The following is a 24,766-nucleotide window of genomic DNA, read 5'->3' on the forward strand; positions in this document are numbered from 1 at the left end:
CTACAAGGAGGCAGGGCCAGAGCCGCCTTGTTTTATTGATGAGAAAGCTGAAGCCCAGGGAAATATAAGTCCATAACGAAGTGGCTAGTAAATACAGAATGAATATAGAAAAATAGAATATATTCAATCTAGAAATAAAGACTGAGAAACTGATTAAAGATGGACAAAAAGCTGAGCAGGAGAAATACTAGGAATTTGTGGATACATATTAAGGAGGGGAAAACACTTCTGTTTCCTTTTCAAACTGGGTTCACGAGATTTACAGGTACTGTTTTTTAAGAAGCTACTTAACAAACCCTCCCCAAGAATCCCATGAGGTCAGGATGGTATTTTTGTACCCATTTCATAAGTGAGGCTCAGAGAGGTAATGGGCTTAAGGCACGCAGGTCAAAATATCATGCTGGGAACAGCTGGGTCCCACTCCAAAGCCCTTCAAACCAGTCACTGACTTCCCTGAGGTACAGAGCACCACCTTGAAATTCTCCATCACTAAGGGGACATGTCTGGTGTCAGCCAATGTCAACACAGCACAGCTGTTCAGTGTGTGGGCTCCAGAGCCACACCACTGGGTCTGAATCCAAGCCCCGCCACCTTCCTGCTGTGTGTCCTTCGCCAAGTTACTTAGCCTCTCTGTGCCTCAGTCAATTCAGCTGTAAATGGTAAGACTCTCCCTTAAAGGACAGTTAGGAAGAAACGAGGCAGTGCATGTACAGTGAACAGCACATCACAGCACCACCAGTTATTACTGGTAGGTGATTCTCCTGTAGAAGAAGGTGCCAGGGCCAAGGAAAGACATTAACCCAGAAATCTCAAACCCAGTTTCCCCAAGTCTTTTTGTATCTTCATCTTGCTTTGCACCAGATTTGTTCTTCCTGGCCTGATTCTGAAATGGGCTCACTGATGAGAAATACCACCTCTTACAGTCAGTCCTCCCAGGCAGACACAAGTTCAACCAGACCAGGCTCGAAATCCCCTCAGGGCTCAAGGATTTCCTCCCAGATCAAAGCAGAAGCACCAGGTGGTGGCCCACAGTCCCGACCCCACCCTTCCGGACTGACCTTCCACCCTAGGAGGCTCCTAAGGCCCTCTCCTCCCTACTCAATTGAGGCTCAGGAAGCCTGGGAGAGAATCCTAGTAACGTGCAACGTGCAGGAGGAATGCGGACCTCTCAGGGCTAGGATGATGGCCGGGAGGCGCCTACGTGGGGTCTGGCACACAGCGAGTGCTCTGCAGAGGGCGGTTCCTCCCTTGCCCACCCTCACTTCTGCGTGCGCCTGCTCAGTCCAGCCTTCCCAGTGGGCACCCAGTGACCATTCACTTGCCCTGGCCAGCAGTCTTCTTCAAACCTAAATAAAACAAGCAGTCCTCTGCTGAAAAGCCACCCAGGGGTTTATCGGAGGCACTTTATCGAGGCCCCAGGGATCTGGGCCCGCCCACCGTTTCTCGTCCTCTCATTCAGCCCTAACCGCAGCAGCCTCTAAGGAGCCAAGCTCATTTGTACTCGCTGACTCTTCCATCTTGAATGTTCTATGATCAATCTACATAGTTGGCGTCAACTTTTTGCTTAAAGGTCACCTCCCCAGAGAAGCCTTCCCTGACCACCCCAGCGTCCAGGCCCCTTATTGTATCAGCTTGAAGTAGTTTTTCTTTGCGGTCCTCTCTTGCTAAACATTGTCAAAACTTATTTTCTTTTTGGCTGGTTCACTTGTATATTGTGTCTCCCCCACCATGTGAGTTTGATCAGTTTTTCTGTCTTTCTGTGACGCAGCCCAGTCCCTAATGCCAGGTCTGGCTCACAGGCACCCTCTGAACACACCTCTGACCAGCTACATGAGCGACCGCGGAGGGCCACTGGGCTCCGAGATGTGCCCACAGGCCTGCCTCACTGGAAACTCCAGTTTTTTCTTCCCAGGTCTAAGAATTTGTCCCAGCAGCAAACCAGGACGGCCGGATGGTTGTGAAGTCGATGGGGAAGATTACACAAAAGGGAGCCCGGCCATTTCAGGGTCTAAAAGAAACTAGAGGAAATTCCCTTGTCAACAGATACTCAGCCATTCTCGATTCTGCCCTAAAGAACCCATTTCCCTCAAAGGAGGGGATTAAGCGAGGATTTATATCCTGAACGTGATGGGGCCCTTGCAGCTAAACACAATTACTGGGGGGAAACTCAGGAGGTTTTCTCAGGCCTCCCATTTCCTAACGCTCTCCTTTCTTCTGGGGGAGAGCTATTGTTTCAGAATCATTTAGCATTAAAAAAGAGGAATGACTTTCTCCAGGGAAAACACACTCCCCACTGAGCGACCCCCCATTGTGATGACCATTTAACCACATTTTTTAGTCCTGATTATTCGCCCTTTTTCTTATCAGACCCCTTTAAGGCTGAAGATCTCTTTTCAACACCTCCCTTAATCCTCGCCCAGTCTCCTGCCCTGCCCCGGCAGGGTGAAGCCCCAGGGCCCATCCCGCAAGCACTGATGGCAAGTGAAGCACGAGAAGGAGGCAACAGAAGCTCAAAAAGGAAAGTAAAAAATTAGGTTTCAAGTTCATCTTCCTTCTTACCACTCAACAGGCTTGAGTCAAGAGATATTAAATCTGCTCTTCCCTGTCTCCTGCTCCATTCCCTCGGGCTTCTCAGAGGAAAGCATCTCACCAGGCCTGAATGGAGGTCTAGATGGTAAAGATATTTGTCAAACAACTCACCCACTACTATACCTGGTCCTCACCCAAGGAAAAGCTGGCCTGAAAGACGGTCCCCTCATTCCTGTGCGGGGATGGGGGGGGGGGCAGTTACTAGAGGCTCATTAAGGAGGTGAAGGACAAAACCAGGTCAGCCTTATGAGGAAGAGGGCTGGAGTGACAGCTGATGAAATGAACCAGTGATGCAGAAAGGAAGCCATCTCCAGGAAACCATCCAGGGAAACTGGCAGCTAAGGCCTGGGCCAGTGGTGGCCCATCAAAGGACCCCAGACTCAATCCAGTCCACCCACTGCTGGGTGATTCTTTAAGTTAGTTGTCAGTAGTTAAAAATGGGGAGACACTGTATCGAGAAATCCAGATCACTAGCTTCTCTTTAAAAAAAAAGAGAGAAATCAAGTTCCAGCCACACAGGGTCCCCATTTCTACATGGTACAATCTTCCTGCCCCAGCTTTAGGATGGAATATGAAATTTCCCTGTTTGCCAAGGTTTCCACCCTTCTCGACTGTCAAGATAATTAAACATAACCTTGAAAATCCCTTCAAGGCAGAGTAAAGCAGAGAAGGGCAGGAAGAGAAACAGAAGGACAAGAGATAAGGAATGCTTTGTTAGAAAGACCAAGTTCTAGACAGTTCAAGCCCAATGTGGTCTACGTTTGTCTACATTTTTCTAAGAGGGAGGAAAAGTATTGATGAAAACATATCAAACGAGTGGGGGAGAGTATAGCTCAAGGGGTAGAGCGCATGCTTAGCATGCATAAGGTCCTGGGTTCAATCCCCAGCACCTCCTCTAAGAATAAATAAACCTAATCACCTCCCCACCACCAAAATAAATAGAATAAACTGAGGTTACCTGGCAGAGGATTTTTTCGCTTTTTCTTTGTATACTTTGGCTTGTTGCAAGGAGGTGCTCTGATTTTATCATGTGAAAGGAAAATCCAGTAAACCATTTTCTTTCCTTAATTAGTTTATATTTCTCGGAAGAGATCCTTTTTTTTTTTAAATAGACTTTATTCTTTTAAGAGATTCTTCATTTAAAAAGCATTTACTGAGCAGCTACTATGAATCACTAGCCCCACGTTAAAGAGGTGAGAGGGGCCCAGCCCCCTTGTCTGTTTAGGCGAGGAGACACAGGTGAATGAACTCAACAGGAGAGAATTTGAAAGGCTGGAAAGAGGGTGGCCCAGCCCTTCTGGATTATCTTCCCCCAGCCAGCGCACCAAGATGCCACAAGGCCCAGCAGAAAGGCTGCTCAGTGGGTCCTGGATAAGAAATGCCAAACTGGGAAGATGTTTAGAGAGTCATGTCCTCTTTGTAGAACTTTTCAAAAAAGAGTAGGCCCAGGAGGATCTAATCAAGTAAAACATAAGATGCCAATACAATAATTACCTTTTGAGCATGTTACACGCTGTGCAAAGAGCAGTGTTGTCCAAGAGGACTTTCTGTAAGGATGGCAATGTTCTGTATCTGTGCTAACATGGAAGCGTCTCGCCACGTGTGGCTACTGGGCACTTGAAATGTGGCTGAGGAAGGAATTCTTTCTTTCTTTTTTTTTTAAATGAACGTAAATTGAAACAGCCACATACAGCTAGTGGCTACCTTATCAGACAAGCATAGCTGTAGGCGCTCAATATGTAGCAGACAAGGGACGAACCCTAGCAGGCGAGCAGGACACCGCAGAACCCCCTACCCCCATCTGAGGGATCTGGTGGTAGCCTTCAAGGCTTGATGACCGGACGCCTAGAAGTGTGTACATGGACTTGCCTCCTTTAGCCTGGCTTGGAAATTCTCAAACCTTTGTGATGCATGCGAATGTCTAATCAGAGCTGATGACTGTACTTTCGTGGGCAATTTAAATGACCTTCCAGGGTGACTTTGACTCTGGAAGCTAAAGGACGCCACTGCAGGAGGTATAAATGAAGGCTCAGAAAGAGAGGTGCCTGGGTCCCCAAGGACATGCAAAAGGCAGAGGGAAGGCAGGTCCTCAGGGAGAGCAGTCTAAAAGGATAAAGGATCTACAAAGGTGTGACTCGGTGAAGGGCAGAAGGGAACCCGGCACATCACAGGACCAGCGTTGGGCCTGGAAGGCCGTATAGGAGGGGCAGCTTCCGCAGGCACACTGACCGGATCCTGGCAAGGACAGATAGGGCGGGGCCTCGAACCTCTGCTCAGGATTGTGGTCATCTTCAGGAACCAGTGGCAACCTGAAGCGGGCGAACAGGACAACTGGACTCGTGTTTGGGAAATGGTCTATTAGAATATTCAGGGAAGGAAAGAAATCAGAGAGAATGGGGCCATTTCAGAGAGTACTATGTCCCTGGAGGAAAGGACAGACAGGCCACGTCATTTCAGAGAGAGCAGACATTTGAGCTTGGGTAATTACTTCCAGGCACAGATTATGCTGGAAACAAAGCCATCCTCTCTAGCTGAAAGGCTGCCTTTACTTCCTTCTCCAGGAGTAAAGTTCTATCCACCTGAAAGACACAGTCAACTCATTCACTCATTCGTTCAAAATAGATATTTACTGTACACCAACCAGAAAGGGCACAGTGGCAGTAAAATGGGCCCAGGGGACAAGAAGACGCACAAAAACAAGAGGCAGGGCCCGCCCTCACTGGGAGCCTTAGAATCTGGTGGGGGTGGGAGGTTAGGAGAGAAAAACGAGGGGAGGGTCTTCCAGGCCAGAGATGGCTCTTTTGAGGATCTGGAAGATCAGCGTGGCTGGAGGAAAGAAAGGAGAATGTGGAGACAGGAGGCTGGAAAGGTGGGCAGGGCCAGTACGTAAGGATTTTAGAATTATGATCTCATCCTAAAACCAAGAATCAAGCCCTTAAGAGTTTATAAAGTAGGAGGTGGCAGCTGGAAGAGATGTTCCTTTTAGAAAGATCGAGAGGGTGGAGCAGATGGAGATAGGAGACCAGCTAAAAGAGAAGTGCTGTTCGCTGGTAATAACCTGAAGAGTGATATTTAGAATATATTATTGTCAGTAAGTGACACAAAAAGGGCAAAGGACAGAAGAACGGAGGATCAGTCCCATATCCCTGTTCTAGCCCACTGGCAGAGTCCTGGCTTATTGGTCATGGTGCAGAAGCAGGTGTTTTGTTGGGGGGCAGGTGGGGAGCAGAAGGGAAGGTTGACATGTGAGATTGGTTTTGGACATGCTGCGTTTGAGACACCCATGAACAACAGGTAGGAGTGGCCAGGTCGGCAGCTGGCCCTCTGCATCATGACTCAGGAAAAAGATCTGGGTTGGAAAGAAAATACCTGTGAGTCATAAAGCTACAGATGTGGGCGAGCTCACCCAGGGAAAGAACATGCTGGGAGAGATGTGGACAGAGCCCAGCTTTCAGCAACTCCAACATTTATAGGTGGAGAGACGAGAAGGAGCCAAGAAAACAGGAAAAGCACAGGAAGAGACAGTGTCCAGGAGAAGAAGGATCAGCAGTGCCCAAGGCCTCCGCTAGATCAAGGCACATGAGTCCTGAAAACATCCACCGGAAAAAGCAACATGGGGTCCACAGGAAGCACAGCCCAGCCCTGCCAGCAAACAAGCAGGGACTCAGTGGGACGACAGCGGAGCTGGCAGGACGAAGCAGGAGGCGAGGACACCCAGACCCGAGCCCAGACACTGCTCTTAAGAAGTCTGACTGTGAAGAGGTCAGAGACAGAATTGCTAGTAGGGAAGCTGCAGGGTGGAGAGGAAACATGGAAGAGACTTAGGTGTGTTCCCGAGTCTGTACATTCCTCAAAGAGGGGAAAAGAGTTACCCCAGGACGGCACAACCCCACTCCCAGGTCTACACCCAAAAGAAATGAAAATATGCTTCCCCACAAAAACCTGTTCATGAACATTCACAGCCCCGTTCTTCACAACAGCCAAAAAGAGGGAACAACTCAAATGTCCATCAGTGGACGAATGGGTAACAATGTGATGGTGGAATATTACTTAGCCATAAAAAGGAATTGAGGATGGATATGTGCTGCCACAGGGATGATCCCTGGAAACAGTATTCTAAGTGAAAGAAGTCAGGCACAAAAGTTCATACACTGTATGATTTCATTTCTATGAAATGTCCAAAGTAAGACAGTAGATGGAAAAAAAAAAGTAGATGAGCGGTCGTCAGGGGCTGGGGTAAAGGAGGAATGAACAGGGAGTGACTGCTAAGGAACACAGGGTATCTAACTGGGATGATGAAAATGTTCAAAAATTAACTGTGATTTTGATACAACATTGTAAACTGACTATATTTCAATAACCATATATATATCAAAAAATGAATTAAAATTAAATTGTGATGACAGCTGCAAAATTCTATGAACATATTAAAAACCATATTACTGATCACTTTGAAAGGATGGATCTCTGGGTTCCAGGAAAGCTGGAGGCAGGTGGAGAGAATGGGGTGAAGGGGGAGTGTTGGGAGGGCCCCGTAACACTGCACTCACCCTCACTCTGAGATCGGGCTTGTCAAACTTACCTTCCTCAAGTCAACAGTAAAGGAACCCTCATTAGAGGAACAAAATGAAATAACTACTGTTTAAAACTTTCAGGCAAAAAAAAAAAAAAAAAGTGGCAGGGTCTCTACACGGCCTCAGTCCGACTACATAAACTCCACAGGCATTTGGAGGAAGAAAAAGAAGAGACGGTTTTTTTTTTTTTCAACTAAGGTTGAAAACGGTCTACTTTAGATCACAGTCTTCTGGAATAATAGTAGTCACCTAAACATGTAACGTGGGTCAGGCTTCAAAAATGGGGCAAATGCAAAATTTCTCACAAGTGAACCACAAAGATAAACTGCACGGACGGTGCCGACAGGACTCCAAGAACAGATGCACGGTGGATGCTATGCTGGCCAAGAGAAGGGAGATTTCTCATTTGGAAAGCCGTTATGCGACATCCTCAGAGTTCCGGGATATTTTAGACCTTGTTGGGAGAGGAACAATCTGGTAGTATCTAAGTCGCAAATAAATTCCTCCCATTGCACAGTATATAGATGGCACTTCTGGGGCTGCAGGAGATGTAGAAGAGCCAAAATAGTTAAAAATATCGATGCTCATTTTTTAAAAGAAAAATTCTCAGCACTTCAGCATCGCACTGTGATTTAAGAGTGTTTATGGTTATATTTTCTTAAAGAATTTCCTTGAAAAAAATAAATGACAGAAGGTCTCTATCTCATAGCCATCCTCATAAACTATCCCTTTGTGAAACAGTCTTAATTTACATACAACAGTGAGAACGAGGATCCTGTACTAATTAAGGTCTGGGGCTGGTGAGCAAATTGCTATAATTGTATATTCTCCAGCATCCTGTCTCAGAAAACATATCCATACCCAGGCAAATCTCAGCAAGAATGATACTGTTCAAGATTTTAATATCTTGGACTTCCGCTGCATCTGTGCATGGTTTCCAAGTGGCTCGTTCCCTCGTGCGGGTGACGCTACACAGACATTTTAAAAAATGGTTTCAGCTTTGGCAGCCTGGCATCCGCACAGCACAATCATTACTGCAAAATGCACACGTAGCAGGATCAAGACACAAGCAGCTCAAACAGGGGAGCCTTTGTATGGAGACACTGAGCTCCCAGCATCATTTTTCAGACTTCAAGTCCCTGGCCTTGGAGGGGCTTGTTTCGACTCCTGCATCGTGTGGCCAGTCATGCAATGAACTGGGCTGTGACAAGTCTCAGGCAGAGAATGCAAACCTATAACCCTCAGCCACTTGTGACCCGGAGATGTGTTCTGTTAGGTTCATGCATGGTCTTTCAGAAACAAGGCTGCATGGATCACGTTTCTAAATCAGGCATTTTTAAAGGGGAAAAAAAATCCCAGCTGGCAACACCAAGTGATCCATATTCCTGCTGGTCAGCAATCAGATGGAGGCACAGTCCCCCCCTTAGGACAGATACCCTCCCACTCACCAAAGGGCCCCGCATCCTGGATACCAGCTACATTCACTGGTCTACCGCCGACCCCTGAAGACAACTCACTCGGGATCCTTGAGATGGAGTTCGTGACTAAGTACAAAGGTTTAAAATCAAAGATAAAACCTGACCCTATTTCTCCACTTCGTTGCTTCATCAATCCCTCTGAGCCTCCATTTCCTTAAACGTAAAATGGGAACAACAACACAGCATTATTAGGAGAATCAAAGTAATCTGTATATAATACCCAGCACCCAGTAAGTACTCAGAAAACATCAGCTAGGCAAACGCGCCTGGCATCTAGACGGTACTTCGAGTTCTACTTGAGCATCTTTCCGCAGATCATTACCCTCGGACACAAATGTCAACCTGACATCTTGAAAGCTCGAAAGCTTTGTCTCCTGAGAACTAAAATGCCCCGGTAAATGCCAAGGCTGGCGTAATGGCAATGACTGGCTTGGGAATTACTTAGTTAATGAGTGAGTACGTGTCAGGGGGAAGAGGGTAGACAAATTGAAATTTAGTTAGAGAACCTGAAAGGTCGTACGAACTAGATGTAGGAATAGAATTAAAGAACTGTGAGTCAATTATTGTCAGAGGGTCTAAGTTTCCCCAGCACAGGGCAGCTCTGGGCCTCTTATCCACCCACAACAGAGGATGATGTTGCCAGTTTCCCAAGACTCCTGGGTAGACACCTCACCTTCCTTTGAGGAAGTATCTCTTCCCGAGTGGGAGCAACGTTGGTGGGTCCAGGTGTCTAGATACCAGCCCTTCCCTGGCCAAAGGGCAGAAACGTGACACTAGGTAAGGGACTCTCCCTGGGCACTTTGTCCTTTTAACCCTGAGGAGGTTATACACGAGGTCCTATTCCCAGAGCAGCCCTGAACCTCCAGCCAATCCATCGACCCTATGAGCCAACTGACCACCTCCCAGTCCACCCCTTTCTGCTCCAATTAACCAGAGCTGGCTTCTGTTGCTCACAACCAAAGAAGCCTGATTGGACAGTATCAGGTTGGGGCTGAAGCACCAAATTTCCCAAACCATAAGAAAAGCAGGCTAGACGAGGAAGTACGTGTTCACGGAGCCCACACCATCACAACATGGATTTGGAGATAATTAGGATGCAAAGAGAGACAAGCCTTGGCCCCCACCTCTGCAAGCATCACGTTTTGAGCAGGTTGACTTCAGCTCTCAGAACCCCAGCAACCCAGTATCACAACCCCCCGGCCTTTGTGAAGGCGACATCCTTGCCTGACCCAAGAGGCTCATTAGGAAAGGTTCCTTAGACACAGAAGTAGCCAGTCACCTGGCCATCTGATGACCAGGATGCTCAGCCCCACACAATGAAAGCCGTCCAAGGCAGACCCTGGGAAGAGAGGATGGGCTCCCTCAAAACCAGGTGATCCCTTCCCCTTCACGTTTCCCCACCATAACAGAGGTTCCAAAATACCTACGAAAATCCATCCAAACAGCTGCAGACTGGCTTTCTTCAAACGTCTCAGAGGACAGGATGCCGGTCCAAAGCCTGCCTGCTGGGCTGCCCTACAATTTTTAATTTTTTTTTTAATTGCAAGTACAATTTTGTCACTGATTTAGAGTATTATATTAGTTTCAGGTGTATAGTGATATAGTATAGTGATTCAGTATCTTTACAGATTATACTCCTTTAAGTTATTACAAAAGGATGACTGTTCTTCCCTGTGCTGTACAGTATATCCTTGTGGCTTATCTATACTATACATAGTAGTTTGTGTCTCTTAATTCCATACCCTCTTCTCTCTCCCTCCTGGTAACCACTAGTTTGTGTTCTGTATCAGTGAGTCTGTTTCTGTTCTGCTGTATACATTTGTTTGTTTTATCTTTTAGATTCCATATGTAAGTGATACTATACAGTATTTGTCTTCGCCTGACTTACCCCACTAAGCCTAATGTTCTCTAGGTCCATCCATGTTGCTGCAAATGGCAAAATTTCATTCTTTTTTATAGCTGAGTAATATTCCATTGTGTATGTATATACAAACACACATACACATCTTCTTTATCCACTCATCTGTTGATGGACACTTGCGTTGCTTCCACATCTTAGGTGTTGTAAATAGGGCTGCTACAAATATTGGGGTGCATGTGTCTTTTTAAATTACTTTTCTTTTTTATTCCATATATATACACCCAGGAGTGGAACTGCTGTTATCATATGGTAGTTCTATTTTTAGTTTTTTGAGGAACCTCCACACTGGTTTCCATAATGACTGCACCAATTTGCATTCCCACCAACAGTGCACAAAGGTTCCCTTTTCTCCAGATCCTCACCAACACTAGTTATTTGTAGACTTTTTGATGTTAGCCATTCTGACAGGTATGAAGTGACAGCCCATACAAAGTAAATTAAGTAGTACTGGACTAAAACCTAGAATATAAAATAGCTGAGTCTGTGCTGATCTAAATAAACGACCAAACCAATAACTGGGAGAGACAAGACATCTCCCACCCAGAAGAATTTCAAATAATTTATGTAGATACTCTGGCCTTAGGGAGGTGGTGCATGACACCCCCCTCCGTAAGTGTGCGCTGGGCACTGTGACTTCATTCCAAAGGAGAAACCTGACAAACCCGCCCTCAGGCAAGTGATCAAGGTCAATATCCCCAGGGACAAATCACGTTGATAACGGGTACCCTTGATATGACATGATGTAAATGGCACGCCAGTCTGTGTTCTTCCTTCCAGAAGCCCGTAACTCCAGCCTGCCCCAGTGCAATCAAACCCCAATGGAAGATCCCATCCTACAAAGTACCTGACCAGTTCTCAAGGCCATCGAAAACAAGGAAAGTCTAAGAAACTGCCACAGCCGAGAGAATTCAAAGGAGACATGATAACTAAGCATCCTGCGGGATCCCGGGTGGGATTCTGGAACAGAAAAGGGAACTCAGTGGAAAACTAAGGAAATCTGAACAAAGCATGAACCCGAGTTAGTAATAATAACACGCCAATACCGATTCATTGTGACAAACGGACCATAATAATGTACAATGTTCATAATAGGGGGAAAACTCTGTGTGTGTGTGTGTGTGTGTGTGTGTAGGTGGGGGGGGTGATACAGGAACATTTTGTACTATCATCACAACTTACCCAGAAATCTAAAACTGCTCTGAAATTAGAAGTTTGGTTTTTTTTTAATGTAACAGAAAAGGATGGAATGGCTCCTGTGGACTGGGTGGCCACCGGAGGCCTCTCTGAGGAGCCCCATCTGAGATGAACCTGAGAGATGAGAAAATCTGCAGCAGGACCCAGAGCAGCGTGTTCCCAGTAAAGGGCCCCCCCAGGAGGGAGCAGAGGGGAAGGAGGCTGGGGAGCTCCAGTGGGGTCAGGGAGAGAACCAGTCCAGGGCACAGAACGTCCCAAGGTAAACAAAGCTGAAGGAAGTTGAAGGGGTCAGGCCAGGCAGGTAGGTCCCAGTGACTTCAGACTGGAGGCTGAGGGCCCTGGAAGGTCAGCAGAAGGACTCAGCAAGACGTGTTCTTCCCAGATCACCCTGGCCCTGGCTGCTGTCAGAGAGAATGGGGGTGGGGCAGATAAGAAAGAGGGACAATGATGATCCCAGACATGGGGTGAAGAGCCAGGAGAATCTAAGGGGTCTGAAAGAAGAAGCAAGATCTCCACACTCAAGGGGAAGAGAAGAAGGGTCTTCACACGCAGAGGGCAGGGCCTGAGCAAGGCAGGCCTCCACCCAGTGGTCAGTCCCCAGTGTTGACCATTTGGAAGAAGTCTCCACGCCGGGGCTCCAGGGCGTTCCAGGCACCAAGGGCTCAGGAAGGAGGCACCTCCTTGGATGCAGAGCCTTGATTTGGTTTGCTCCCCTCCTACACTTACTACCTGGGAGACATAACCACTAGGAGCCTCAGTTTCCTCATCTGCAAAACGGTAACACCACCTCCCACCTCTTCCCAGCTAAGAAAAGGCTCCTGGATCCTATAAGTACAGCCTTCATACATGCCACCAGCAAAGGGTTATTTTCACAAGAGAAGCCCAAGGTAGAAGGAATCTTAGAATCTAATGCGATACCCAACTTTACAGATAAGAAAACAGAGAGGCAGAGACAGAAAGTGTCAAGTGGGTGGCAGAGCAAGGACAAAGCCCCGGCTCCCGGCCCCCATGCTCTGGGCTCACTCCACACCTTCTGACCACAACAAGGGGCTCGAACGTGCTTCCCCATCAGCAACTGTCTCCTCAAAACATCTCTTCAGAAAGGTTCTTTCCTTGTTCAGACTCCCCCATGGCTCAGGTGCTGCTGGCCAGCATGGGCTGCTGAGTGGGGGCTGTGGTGAAGGGCAGCCACCCTCTGACTGGGCTCTCCCTCCCTCCCAATGTCCTTCCCCCCAACTCCCCCAGGTACAGACCACCCACCAGGCCTGGCCTCCCCACCTGAGATGCATCCCCTCCTCCCAGAACCAGGCCCAGCCCCATCTGGTATGCCAGCCCCCCACAACAGCCAGCACCCGCATCCCAGGTCCCAGCCGCCACTATCTGACCCTCATCTTTGCACCGAATGACATGCTATCTTACAAAAATCCTCCAAAAGCTCTGTTGGATCCAACCGCTTTATGGAGCCACTTTTTGTGACGCTCTGAGCAAGATGGGACTCTCTGGCAGAGTCCATAGTGTCCCTCTCTCTAGCCCTCCTGCCTCCCCCAGAACCCATTGCCATGTGTGTGCTCAGAGCAGGTACTCGGTGACTTGTTGAAGGAATGACAGCGCCGTGGTACAACCATTAAGTTTTGGGGATGAGCACTTTCGTCAACCAAAGAGGTGAAAAAACCCTCCAGCAGCTCATTTCTAAAAGCACCCAGAAGGCCCACGTGGGTAACTGCTTCCTTGTGGGAAACCTCGTCCAGTCTCACAGGGGTCAAACAAAAAGTACCAACCCCTCCATCGGAAGATTTTAAGGAGTTCTAATACAAGAGATTCTGAACAGAAGCAGACACCACATTTACCGTAATTTGCAAAATTGCGTCCTACATGCAAACACGTGCCCCAGCATTCCAGGAAGTCCTAACATTTCCTTTTTATCTCAATGAAGTGGGTCAACTTCGTTCCACCTCTGCGATTCCAAAGAGGCCTGTTATTAAAATCAGAAACCTAGCAGCAGCTGGCGACTCTAGTGGCTTCTAGAACATGCTTTATTTAAATTGATTCCTGAAAGTCACCCTGCAGAGAGGTAGCCGGCCGCCCTCGGTCATGACACACACGCAAAATTCACTCACGGGACAATTCCCCGACAGATCAGAACACCTACACAGACACGCAAGGGAAAGAAGATCAAAAGGAGATTTCTCTATAAATTAGGTTCATCCATCAAAGAGGTGCCACATCTCAAAATCGGAGGAGTGTTGCAACCTTGGCTCGTAAGCCACACTTCACTGCACCACCACAACAAGAAAAAGAAATTCCAATTTCCTCCTCTGCTCTGGAATAGACGATACAAGGTTTTTACTCACCTTTGGAGCGAGTAGAGATATCCATGCCCTCTACCACCTCCTGTTCTGTTTTTATTTCCTCTTCAGCCAAGCTGAAACAGAGCAAATTACGTTCACGTTTAGGGAGACTGAGAACTTGCCCCACAGGGGCAGTTATTTTGAAGTTCTAACAACAAACCCACCTTTTTAAGACAATCCCCCATCTTTATGCAGGGGTAGGAGGAAAGAAACTCACAGTTGATTTCAAACAAAATGGTCAGATGCCTAAGGAGTTATTTTTTAAACACTAGGTTGTTCTTTCTTTAAGTCAAATTACTATGCCACTTGTCATCTTGTCGGAAGATACAAAAAAGCTTTTTTTTTTTTTTTTGAGACACACAATTACCATCAGCCCCTGTGGACCAATGAGAAACCAGCCTTCACGTAAATAAGTTTCTCATTGTTAACACCGGGTTCAGGTTGGAGGTGGTTTTCTGGGTACCCAGAGTTCTGATCTCTGAGTTCTGCAAGGCAGAGTATTTTCCCAGACCACCCCGCTGAATCTTACAATCTCCCGGTGAGGCAGGAACATGAAAAAAAGATACACGTTAAATTACAAAGTAGAAAAATACGCCCAGGCTAGAAGCAAAAGGCCTGGTGTCAAAACGTTCCAACCACCAGCATTTAGCCCAGGAACTAGGACTGGGGTGTCCACACTCCGAACTGCCTGCATGTTTCCTCTCTGTAGCAGGCATGGCTTAAAGAAAAGCATTCAGCACTCTTTTGAGCTGTGACTAATTATCGCCACCCCCACCCCCCCAACCACAAAAGTGGAATGAGGAAGGATTATTTAAAGGACAGGCTGGGAGTTAGGGGGTGGGGAGAGAAGCAGGGAAAACAGGCCCCTCTGCTGGGCCGTCCACCAGAAGCTTCTCTCCCTCTCTCTGTTGGAACTCCCTGCTGAACAGAGTGCAGGCCATTTCGTATCTCCCACACACGCCTCCCCGGCCAAGCCAGGAAAGTTCTGCTTTTCTAAGTGCCAACTCTTTGAGGTGCTGGAACTTCCCAAGTATTTGGCTGACAACAAAGTGACAAGAACCTGCATAATTCCTCTAGGTGCAACTCCATCGGACTGTGGTTCAACAAGAAGAAATGGGCGCATCACCAACTGAGATGGCTGAAACTTTCCATTTGGAAGACTCAAAAACCAGGACAGGAGGGGGACTGGGTAAGAGAGGAAGAGTTAGAATGTCCCCTCTGTGCTTCGTGGCCTGGGACTGTGACGAGACAAAAGTTAAGTCTGAAAAGGCCTGGAACCTCAGGTCAGATGGAGATGTGTTTAGGCGAATTCCATGTTTGCTGGGGGAACCAGATAGAAAGGATGAGAGCTCAGAATTAAGTTAGAAGAACTTGGAGGCCTCGAACTTAACTAGTCCCAGCAGAGAGAAGAGAGGCAGTTTAGTTTTAAATCAGAATAATAACACATTTAGCTCTCCGATAGTTGAATCCCGTTGACAATTTCATCCACACTGCGTCTGGAGAGAAAGCCTGGGACACAATCACCGAAGGAACAACTGACATGTTGTCACAAATGGTTTTCATCAGAAGAAAGCGCCTCTGAAATTTAAACACATAGCTAACATGCAATAATATGGTGATTTGTGGAAGGTGATTTTAGCACTAACAACTTTTGACTCCAACTTAAGAGGCAAACATTCTCCACTCAGAAACACACCCTGCCTGCAACATACACAGACTGTCCAAATGGATACTGCCGATGATTTCTTGCTTGGGGTGACTGGAAATACATTTTAACAAAAAGCCCCCTGCAGCTCCTTCAGAGAAGGGGAGAGGCGTAGACGGCCAGCTTCAAAAGAACTCAAAGCAATCTTGATCTTTCTAGCAACTAGAATTGTTTCCCTCTCTAGCATGAAGTCTGTGAAATCCTAAACTTCTTGAAACCGATCCCATATTTTGAGGGATGGAGAAAAACGCTCTTCTGGGTCCAACCAAAATGTTCGGTGGTGAAAGGAACAATTACGAAGAACAGAGCCCCCCAAACCCACTCGAAGGATTTCTGCAGGGAGGAAAACATTCTAAGGTGTATTGATCACAGAGGAGGGCTCCATTCAAGGGAACAATTATTTGGCTTGTAACAGCCTAGAGGAGCTGAATACTTCAGGCAGGAAAGCAGCTGAGAGGCTAAGGAAATGCAAACTAGTTAGGTGGTGGCTATTTGCTGCTGAGTTTAAGAGAATCAATCCTGGAGCAGAAAAGAAGGAAAAGAAAGTGAAGCTGTTTTATCTTTCCAAGTATTACAAGTAGGCACTATAATCACCTAACTTTAGCAATAGCACCACCAGCTTTAGCCAAGGATTTGAAGCACAACAATTTCAGAAAACCATCTTTTTCACAGATCAGCAAGCCATCCTTTCAAAGGGAACCAATGCACACACGCGCGCTCACTCTCTCTCTCTCTCTCTCTCTCTCTCACACACACACACACACACACAATAACTTGTATTTGACTAAAGGAAATTGCAAAGTCTATGCATTTAAAGGGGAAAAAAAAACTTCATTTACAAAAGCAAAGACCAGAATGCAAAATTAGTCATTTTGAACAGCCACATCTAAAGGGACTTCCTTTTTTCTACACCACTGATCTCATGGTTTTTTTTCCTTTCTGGTTTAGTGTTAAGTACTAGTATGTTATTAGGGGAAAAACTATGAATATTACATCAAAAGTGGTGGTGAGAAAAGATTTGTACCTGTCTGAATGCCCCCACAGAGCTTGGTCAATTTAGGTTAAGAACTGTTCAGTCATTTGGAGGAGAAAAAAAAAACAGTCAAATAATAATTGCTAAAAAGAAAAAGCAGCTGCATCTGGAGAAAAGACTTTGAACTCTTATCATTAACACATTAAAGTCTTAGAAAATACACAGCATCTTTCCCTCCGTATCTGCTAGCTTCCAGCAACCCCGATTATTTAAATCAAAAACAATGGAACAAGCAGCCCTTGTTTCAAACTGACATTACTTTTTTTTTTTTAGGTCGCTGGGAAGGCTGGGGGCCAGCTAAAGGGAAGGGTAAAATTAGCTGAAAAAAATCAACCACCTCTACCCCCCCACCCCAACTGGAAAATACACCATCAACTAGCTGTATATACTTTATGTTCCCACCACCACCACCTCTTGAACTCACGTTTCCCCTAAGTCACTTGCCCCTGGATCTCGCAAACTGATAGATTTCAGGTAAAGAAGAAATAACAAGCGCCTGCAAATACAACCAAGACCATCCCGTCCCGTCCCAGGAAGAATAAAAAGGTTTCTCCCCCAATGCCTGAGCAAGGAAAACCTCTGCTTACTTCTTAACCTGCATGCACTGGAAAAGAGCAATTAAAAGTTGCAGATGAACTGCACCTCCAGGATGTTTTAAGCCTTCTGATTATTAATTCTGAAGACTCAAGGCAGGTCCGTAATTCCCAGGAATCCCATCCCCTCAACACTTCCAGGACAGAGAGAAGAGAAAAGAGAAGAGCTCTAGTTTGGACAGCAAAACGCCTGGAAACACAATGCCCAGATATTTCTTTTCCCCAAGTGCCCCTACTATTTGACTCTTAACCAAGAATACCTAACCCGTCTAGAACATATAACCAGCATGCACGAGACTCTGGTTCTACAGCTGAGGATCATCACACAGCAACTCAAGAATCATGCATCATTCGACAGGACTTTTCCTTCAGCTTTTTACTTTCATTCAAAATACCAAAACTGGTCCAGGCTGTAAGAAATAGTTAATCCCCAAGACACAACATCTTCCTCTTCCAGATCACAAAACAGTGAACATCAGAATCAAAAGCCATGCTTCCCTAAATCTGCAATTAATTTCTTTAAAAAAATTGGGGGGAGGGGAGGGAATGGTTAGCAGCTTTATATAAGCACTCACCTAAAACAGGCAGAGTCATCGGTAGCTAAGCTATTTATGCAGGATTCTTAAAATGGCGTCTGGCAACACTGCCTCATTCCTGTGTTGAAGCTAAAATGGTAGCAGTTTGTTCAATAGCTGTAGCTCTTGCTTAAGCTGCCTTCTAGTTTCAAAGCCACCTTCCTAAATATCAAAACTAGGCAAAGCTCAACCAAAGGACACCAACAACCCAACGTTTAGAAGCTTAAAAAAAAAAAAAATCTGCGATGACAGGGGGAGTTTGTGAAGTCACAGGTTCCTAAGGAAAACCCTTCCCTTTTAGCTCCTGAGCCTTCAACGTGAGGCTCTAAAATGAGGCCCCGTGGCCCTCGAATGAGGTGGGTGGGAGGTTAGCAAGAGGCAGCCCTGTGGCACAAACTGCAGACAGACAGGTGTCTGCGCAAACAACAAAAATGTTCAAAAGGAGCAGGCTGGGGAGGGGGAGAAAACCCACTCCCCCTTCTTGGGGGACCAGAAGCCAGCTCTGCATCCCTACCGCACAGGAGCCAGGTAGAATGCAAAGTGCTCCCAGGGCAGCAGGCATCTGAAAAGCCAGACTGCAGGGCTGCACCCCAGTCGGAGGCCACAGTGAAATAAAAAGGCTGTTTATTAAGTCTGAAAACGGCCACCAAACACCCAGCCAGTCCTAAGACAGTTAACATCAAGGAAAGACAATCCGCGTCTGCAGAGGAGAAACAACAGGAAAACAGTCCCTGAGCCAAGGCGCGGGATACTCACAAATTAGACTTTTGTCCACCCCCAACAGAGCCCTCAAAATTAACAATGGGTTTGGCCAGACCCGCTTTCACAGGCCGAACTAAGAGGCTCACGGTGGATCATGTAATTTACTGGTACAGGTCTGAGCATGGCCTCAGAACTCTTCTGGTGCTGCGAGTGGGGAGTTTCAAGGTGACTGTTTTGTAGCTTCAGGAGAGAAAGGAGGGCAGACGGCCCGAGGCTGTGCCAGGGTGAGGCCGGGCGGCTGGCTCCTGGCCGGTAGGTAGGTAATCTTGATGAGCAGGGACAGCCTGGCAGCCAGGCGAGCTGCAGCGCTGAAATGGCTCCTGCCTACTTGTTTATCCGTCAGCGGGCTGGGGAGAAGGGGGAAGGGCCGCTCTAGCCTCAGCAACCTAAAGCCCAGGGTGAATCCTCCCCCGTTTGTGCCTGGAAGAGCCAGCCAGGGGAGGGCTTCCACACAGATTCCCTTCCTCACTCTCTGCTGGGGTGGGGGGGGGGGACCACTTCTGCCTGTGTCTTTCTTTTCAGGGTCAAACCAGAGGCACAGCCAGATCTAGGGCTCCCCAGCTGACAAATGTTTGTGGCCTCTTCCACAGGAGAGGGAAGGGGGAAAGGAGGCAGAAGAAACAAAGAGATCACACGTTTGAAGTGGTTGGATTTTGGAGAAAAAAACCTACCTTTGCTTTCAGGGTTTTCTGGGCTGCTGTCACCCTACTTTTTAAAGAGTGACTCATTCCCCCTCACCACTCCTATTTAAGACCTGAAGCCATTTCTCCACTGTTTTCCCAGGAAAAGAAAAGGGAGAATGTTTTGTTTAAAAGAAAAGGGTTAATAAGAAAGAAAGATAGAAAGAGAAAGAAAGGCTATTGTTTTCATCCCTAATTTATAATCCAAGAGGCCTCGTTGTTTCTTTCTTTCTGACTCAAATCTTTGAGCTGTTAATTATAAAAGTAACTGGACTCAGCTCCAACAGGCTAACCATGTTCATGCGCAGCAATTAGAAAAACTCTGTAGAAAGTTTACTGAGTGATTATATATAATTAATTCCTAGTTACAGACGGAACACTGACCATTTTCTGGAGCTAATAAAGGCTGTTCCTCCCCCTCCCCCACACGAATGCCACTTAATTTCCCAAAGCAGAAAGTGAATCCATCCTGGAGGGTCTTGAAGGGAAGAAAAAAAAAAAAAAATGAGGGGAATCAAAAGCTCCAGTGTGTCTGTGTTTGTTCCTTGCAGCTGCGCATCCTCTTTGGGGACTGAGGAGGCAGAAGGAAAAGGAAAACAGCCCAACATTCTGTTCCTCCCTCTGCAATTTACAAACGTGGCAGAGAGAACAGTCTACCTTGATGTAAAAAGGAAATGGGGGGGTGCCCCAGGCATGGAATGGAGGAGACTCTTCAGCTCTGCAGACCTGCTTTTCCTAAAAGGAACAAAGATGGGAGAAATTTCCAGAAGGCCTGCTCTCAGGCCGGCCACTGCAATTGTCAATCTGTAACCTTTCCTCCAAGTCTATTGGTTCAAAAGCTGGAGAGAGGAACCCCATTGGGCTGCACTGTGAGCCAGCAATGCTGTCCCTACCTCGTCCTGCTGCAATGCAGACATTTACTTTATCCCCCCTTTAGTGAAACTGGAAAATCATGCGACTTTGAACACCATTAACTTTTTACAGACTCATGTTTGGTGGTGGCCACAGTACCAGAGGCAAGGGGCTGGCTTGGTCCAGGGCTGGGAACTTGCTGGGGCCGCACATCTGAAAACAGAGCTTGGCTTTGCAAACCTGTGGGAGCCATTTTAAGGCAAGCTTTTGGAGGACAAATGCCTTGCCCTTAGGTTCCCTTCCAGCCCAACAAATACACCATTATGCAAACACTGAAGGCACCAAACCAGGAGTCTTGTGATTAGATATTGCTTCTGAGGAGGCCACAAGAACCTCAATATGTAATTTCCATTTACAGCCAGAAGATAAGAACAAAGCAAACAGCTAAGTGTCTGAACTTTCTTGTGTGGGGCAGACATGCAGAAGCAGTTCAGCTTTAAGTCTGTAACATCATTAACTGCCCGTACTTTTACTCCAAGAAGCTGGCCTGTCTTAGACAGACTTTTCTCAACTTAGACTGCGTTACATTTCTCATTTTTAAATGAGCCTTTTTCCCATTGGCACTAAAAGGTAGCTTGCTGGACACCACTTTAAAAGAAGAAAGATTATTGACTCCATAAAGTTGGCATAACACAGCAACTGAATATATTTCCAGCATTTACAGTGACACTGGACTGGTCTCCAGGCTGGAAACTGCTGTGGAGAACTTCTAGGGAAATTCTGAAGCAAATGCTAAACAAGAGTCTACTTTTTTCACTCTGAAGTTCAAGCTACAGCATTAAGGGGGGGGGGGATGTAAAAAGTGAGAAACAAATCAGAAGCCAAGGCCAGCGTGCATTCAGAGGTGTGAGTCAGGCTTGGTAAAGGGCTGGGTCTGGTGTGTACTGAGCCCTGAATCAGACCAAGTTTGGTGGTGGGTGGGATTTTACAGACATGGAAATATCCTAAAACAGAAGCACTGACACCACCACCCCCTACACATACCACCACCCACAGCTCCGGCCCTCCCCGCCCCCGCCACCCATGCTTAAGGCTCTGTGACTCTAAGAACAGCACTGTCCTTACATTTCACAAGTAGCTCACCTACCCAGAGTTTTCTACCTAATATATCCAAACAAACCCAATTCAAGGTCTCCAGTCAAGTCACAATGAGCTGAACATTGCTTCCCTGTCTGAGGGCAAACAGGAAGTACACTCTTCAATCCTAGCCGCAGGTTATCAGCAAAAACAGTGGATTCAAACAATTACCTAAAATCAAGACCCTATTAAAAAGCCCTTCTTGAGTTCCTGCTCATAAAAAGCCCCCAACGGCTGGAGCCAAAGACCCCCTGTTACAAACCGACCCCAAATGTTCGCCAAACTCTTTATACATGGTCACAGAGGAAATGGATTGCTTTACTTACCCAACAAATGTTCAAGCAACCGTCTCATTTTTCCCAGTTAAGAAGAGAGAACAGGCTGGCAGATTTGGGACTTGATCAAAAAGGAAATTTTTTTAAACAGTTACATGGGATTATTAAAAACACACACACAACAACAACAACAACACAACCCAACCACTGAATATGGAATGCTGTCATGAGCCACAGACGTGATTTTATTTCCTCTGCACTCTATCACACAGGAGGACAGAGGAGGATACAATGTAAAAGAGGGAAAGGAAAATGAAAACAAGGAGAAAAGATACATGAGTTCATTGAAAACCATGCAAGAGTAGAAAACTAAGGGATTCAAAAAAGAGTCCTCAGATTTATTGCAGGATCTTGTCCATCACCTCTCCCCCACCCACCACCACCACCTCCTACACTCCCCCCGCCCCCCATCACCATCCCTCCTCCAAAAACTTCCTCCAAAGCCTCGAAAACACTTTCAGAAACATTTGCTGGCTGTAGGCTGGCTTGCAGAACACTCTGTATCAACAGAAGTCAGGAAAAAAAAAGGCTGAACAATGTAGTTTCAAGTGAAGAAGCCCTGTAGGAAAAGACCATGGGGAGACACCACCACCCACCTAGGCCCCAGGACCTGGGATCTCTGCTAAGCACTGCTCTGCTGAGGGCCTGGTTCTTTTTCAAACACACGTCCTCTCTGGTCAGAGCTGAGTCCAGCCTTCCCAGCACCTCTTTGGAGAGGTAAACTTGCCTGCTTAGCTGGCTGCTATGAGCTCTCCTTGGAGAGGAGCCTGCTTGCTTACCTTCCATATTCTTCCCCCAGCAGGCATGAGAAGACAATAGTGCGGGGGTTGGGGGGGACGACTGCTCAGAGAGAGGGAGAGAGAGAGAGAGAGAGAGAGAAAGAGAGGAGGGAGGGGGGGGAAAAAACCTTCTTTTTTGGCAATACCAGGATCTGGCTTCACACTCTTCTAGAAACACCATGTCCTGGTGGAAGAAAAGGTGTGCCAGGCCCTTGCCAGTTTGCAAAATCAAGCTCTGGCTAATGGCTACTTAGCCATGTGACCCAAGAAAGCAAAAAAAAAAATTCTCTCTAAACAGTTCCAAGTTAACCTAAGTGCTGTGGGGGTGAGTGTGGCACGGCCAGCCACAGAGAAATCACACTGCTCGCCCACAATTCGGATGTCTCAGAGGGAGGGGGAGAAAAGATGGTTAAAAAGTCGAGCTTACCTCTGTGGATGCATTGTTAACACTGTGTAATGTCAATACTTATAAAACATGGAGGACAGGCTCCTAGTTCTCACAGAAAAAGGGTTTGGCACTTCGGCTGGATGATCTGGCCGCCTAATAAGAGCTCATCCCCGATTGGCTGCCCCGGCAAATCGGAGTGTAAGGCGGCCCCGGATTGGCTGAAACACTTCCTGAGCGATTATCTTTGTGAGGCTCTGGTGAGCAAGAGCCATCCTGTGCATAGAAAAAGACAGGCTAAGCTAGGCCTTTTGCAGCAAGAAAAACTTAGGAAAGGGGCCCCCAGACGCCCTTCTCCCACACCCTGCCTAGATTTCCCGGCACGGCCAAACCCGTGCAGCCAGCCTGACCTGCTCCAGCAAAGCCTGAGGCCCGGAGGCCACAGGCAAGAGAGTTTTGGGGGTGAGCTGGAAAGGCTCACCCTCCTCTGCCCCCACGGAAGCGGCTCTCTGCTGGGAGGAAGGCTGGCCCTTTTCTAGAACCATCCAGCAGAATGTTCTCCCCCACCCCCAGGGAGGAAGTGAAGCTGAGGAGGTGGGGAGTGGAGGGCCAGGAAAACAGCCCAGGGGGCAAGAGAAAGAGGTTGGAGGCAGGCCTCTGAGGCAAAACAGACAGGCCAAGGGAGCTCCCCCTCCCCCCAGATCGCTCCAGAGCAGCCCGGGCTTCTCAGAGGGCAGAGGACTCAGGCTGCAAGGGGAGGAGGGGAACCGAGTGGTCAAGTTTGCAGAGTCATTGTCAAAATGCCTCCAGGACGAAGCAGGCCGGAGGGCCATTTGCCCCGGCCCAGAATCTAACCTCTCACCGCCTCCCCCCCTCAGCCAGAACTCAAAGGAAAACCAAAAAGGGTTCCTGCCTCCCTGCCAGGATGCCAGGGCCCCCCCTCCCCTCCGTCCTTACCCTAAGAAAAGCCAAATGCGCTCCTAGCAGGCCACATGCCTAGATCTACAAACTTCCCTTCCCCTCCCGGCCCCCTCCCCCACCGCTGAGGCCTGCTAAACCTGTCAGTTAAACAAAAATCTGACTTCCGTATTAGTCTGCGATGGCTTCAGCTTCCTGCCTATTAACCCTCTCTCGGACTCTGGGCCTGGCTGGGAAAAACTAGGCCCTGAGATCGCAGAAAAGGCCTGTGGAAAAATACCAGCGGCAGCTCTCCCGGCAGATGCAGAAAGAGAGAGAGAGAGAGAGTGAGCTGCTGTCTCTCGCCTTGGCTTCCCAAGGAGGCGTGTACCTTCTGAATCCAGGGCACAGGCAGTGCCTCTCAGGCTGAGAAGCCATTTAAATCCAGAGGGAAAAAGAAAGATGTCAAACTCAGCCAGGGAACAAGAACCCCCATTATTAGGCAGGCCTACACCCACTGCTTTGCCCTTCCTGTCACAGTCATCCCTGGAGGGATGTTCTTGGGGAACTGGGCCCTTGGTGGGCAGACAAATCCCATGAGCTTTATAAAGATTCTTGCTTAAATTTATTTCCACAGAGAATGGCTTCTTTGGATCCCCAAAGGCAGATGGAACAGCTCTTTCACACCCAGCCCTACCCTTGGCAACCCCCCCACCCCCATATCTCTGGCACTGCTCCCCAGTAAAATATTAACTAGTGTTTCCGAACTGCTTTTAATTCTACCATTTCAATAGTATTAAGAGGTCTTTGCCTCTTTCCTCTGTAAAGCTGCCTTTGTAGCTCGTCTGTAGCCTGAGAAAGAAAAGGCAAATCCAAAAGGATCTTAAAATGTCCATGCTGGCTTGCTTCTTTAAAAAAAAAAAAAAAAA

At 47.3% G+C, this 24,766-nt stretch overlaps 1 protein-coding gene across 13 annotated transcripts in view; it reads right to left on the minus strand.

Moving 5' to 3' along the window:
* Window positions 1-24,042, minus strand: part of ZMYND8 (zinc finger MYND-type containing 8) — a 108,022-nt gene extending 83,980 nt beyond the window's left edge. For 4 of the 13 annotated variants that reach the window (XM_074347382.1, XM_074347380.1, XM_074347381.1 and 1 more), the window contains exons 1-3: window positions 23,898-24,041; window positions 22,983-23,216; window positions 14,108-14,178 (exon numbers count right to left, since the gene is read on the minus strand). In XM_074347382.1, coding sequence (XP_074203483.1) covers window positions 14,108-14,178; window positions 22,983-22,996 — 85 coding nt within the window. In that variant the 5' untranslated portion in view covers window positions 22,997-23,216; window positions 23,898-24,041. Of the gene's footprint in view, window positions 1-14,107; window positions 14,179-14,268; window positions 14,810-15,164; window positions 17,162-18,010; window positions 18,700-21,767; window positions 21,838-22,982; window positions 23,217-23,897 lie in introns of those variants that run through there. The other 9 variants (XM_074347376.1, XM_074347370.1, XM_074347365.1 and 6 more) reach the window with 7 other exon arrangements.
* Window positions 24,043-24,766: the final 724 nt, after the last annotated feature.

The sequence above is a fragment of the Camelus bactrianus genome, chromosome 19 (assembly GCF_048773025.1).
Source record: "Camelus bactrianus isolate YW-2024 breed Bactrian camel chromosome 19, ASM4877302v1, whole genome shotgun sequence".
Lineage (NCBI taxonomy): Eukaryota > Metazoa > Chordata > Mammalia > Artiodactyla > Camelidae > Camelus > Camelus bactrianus.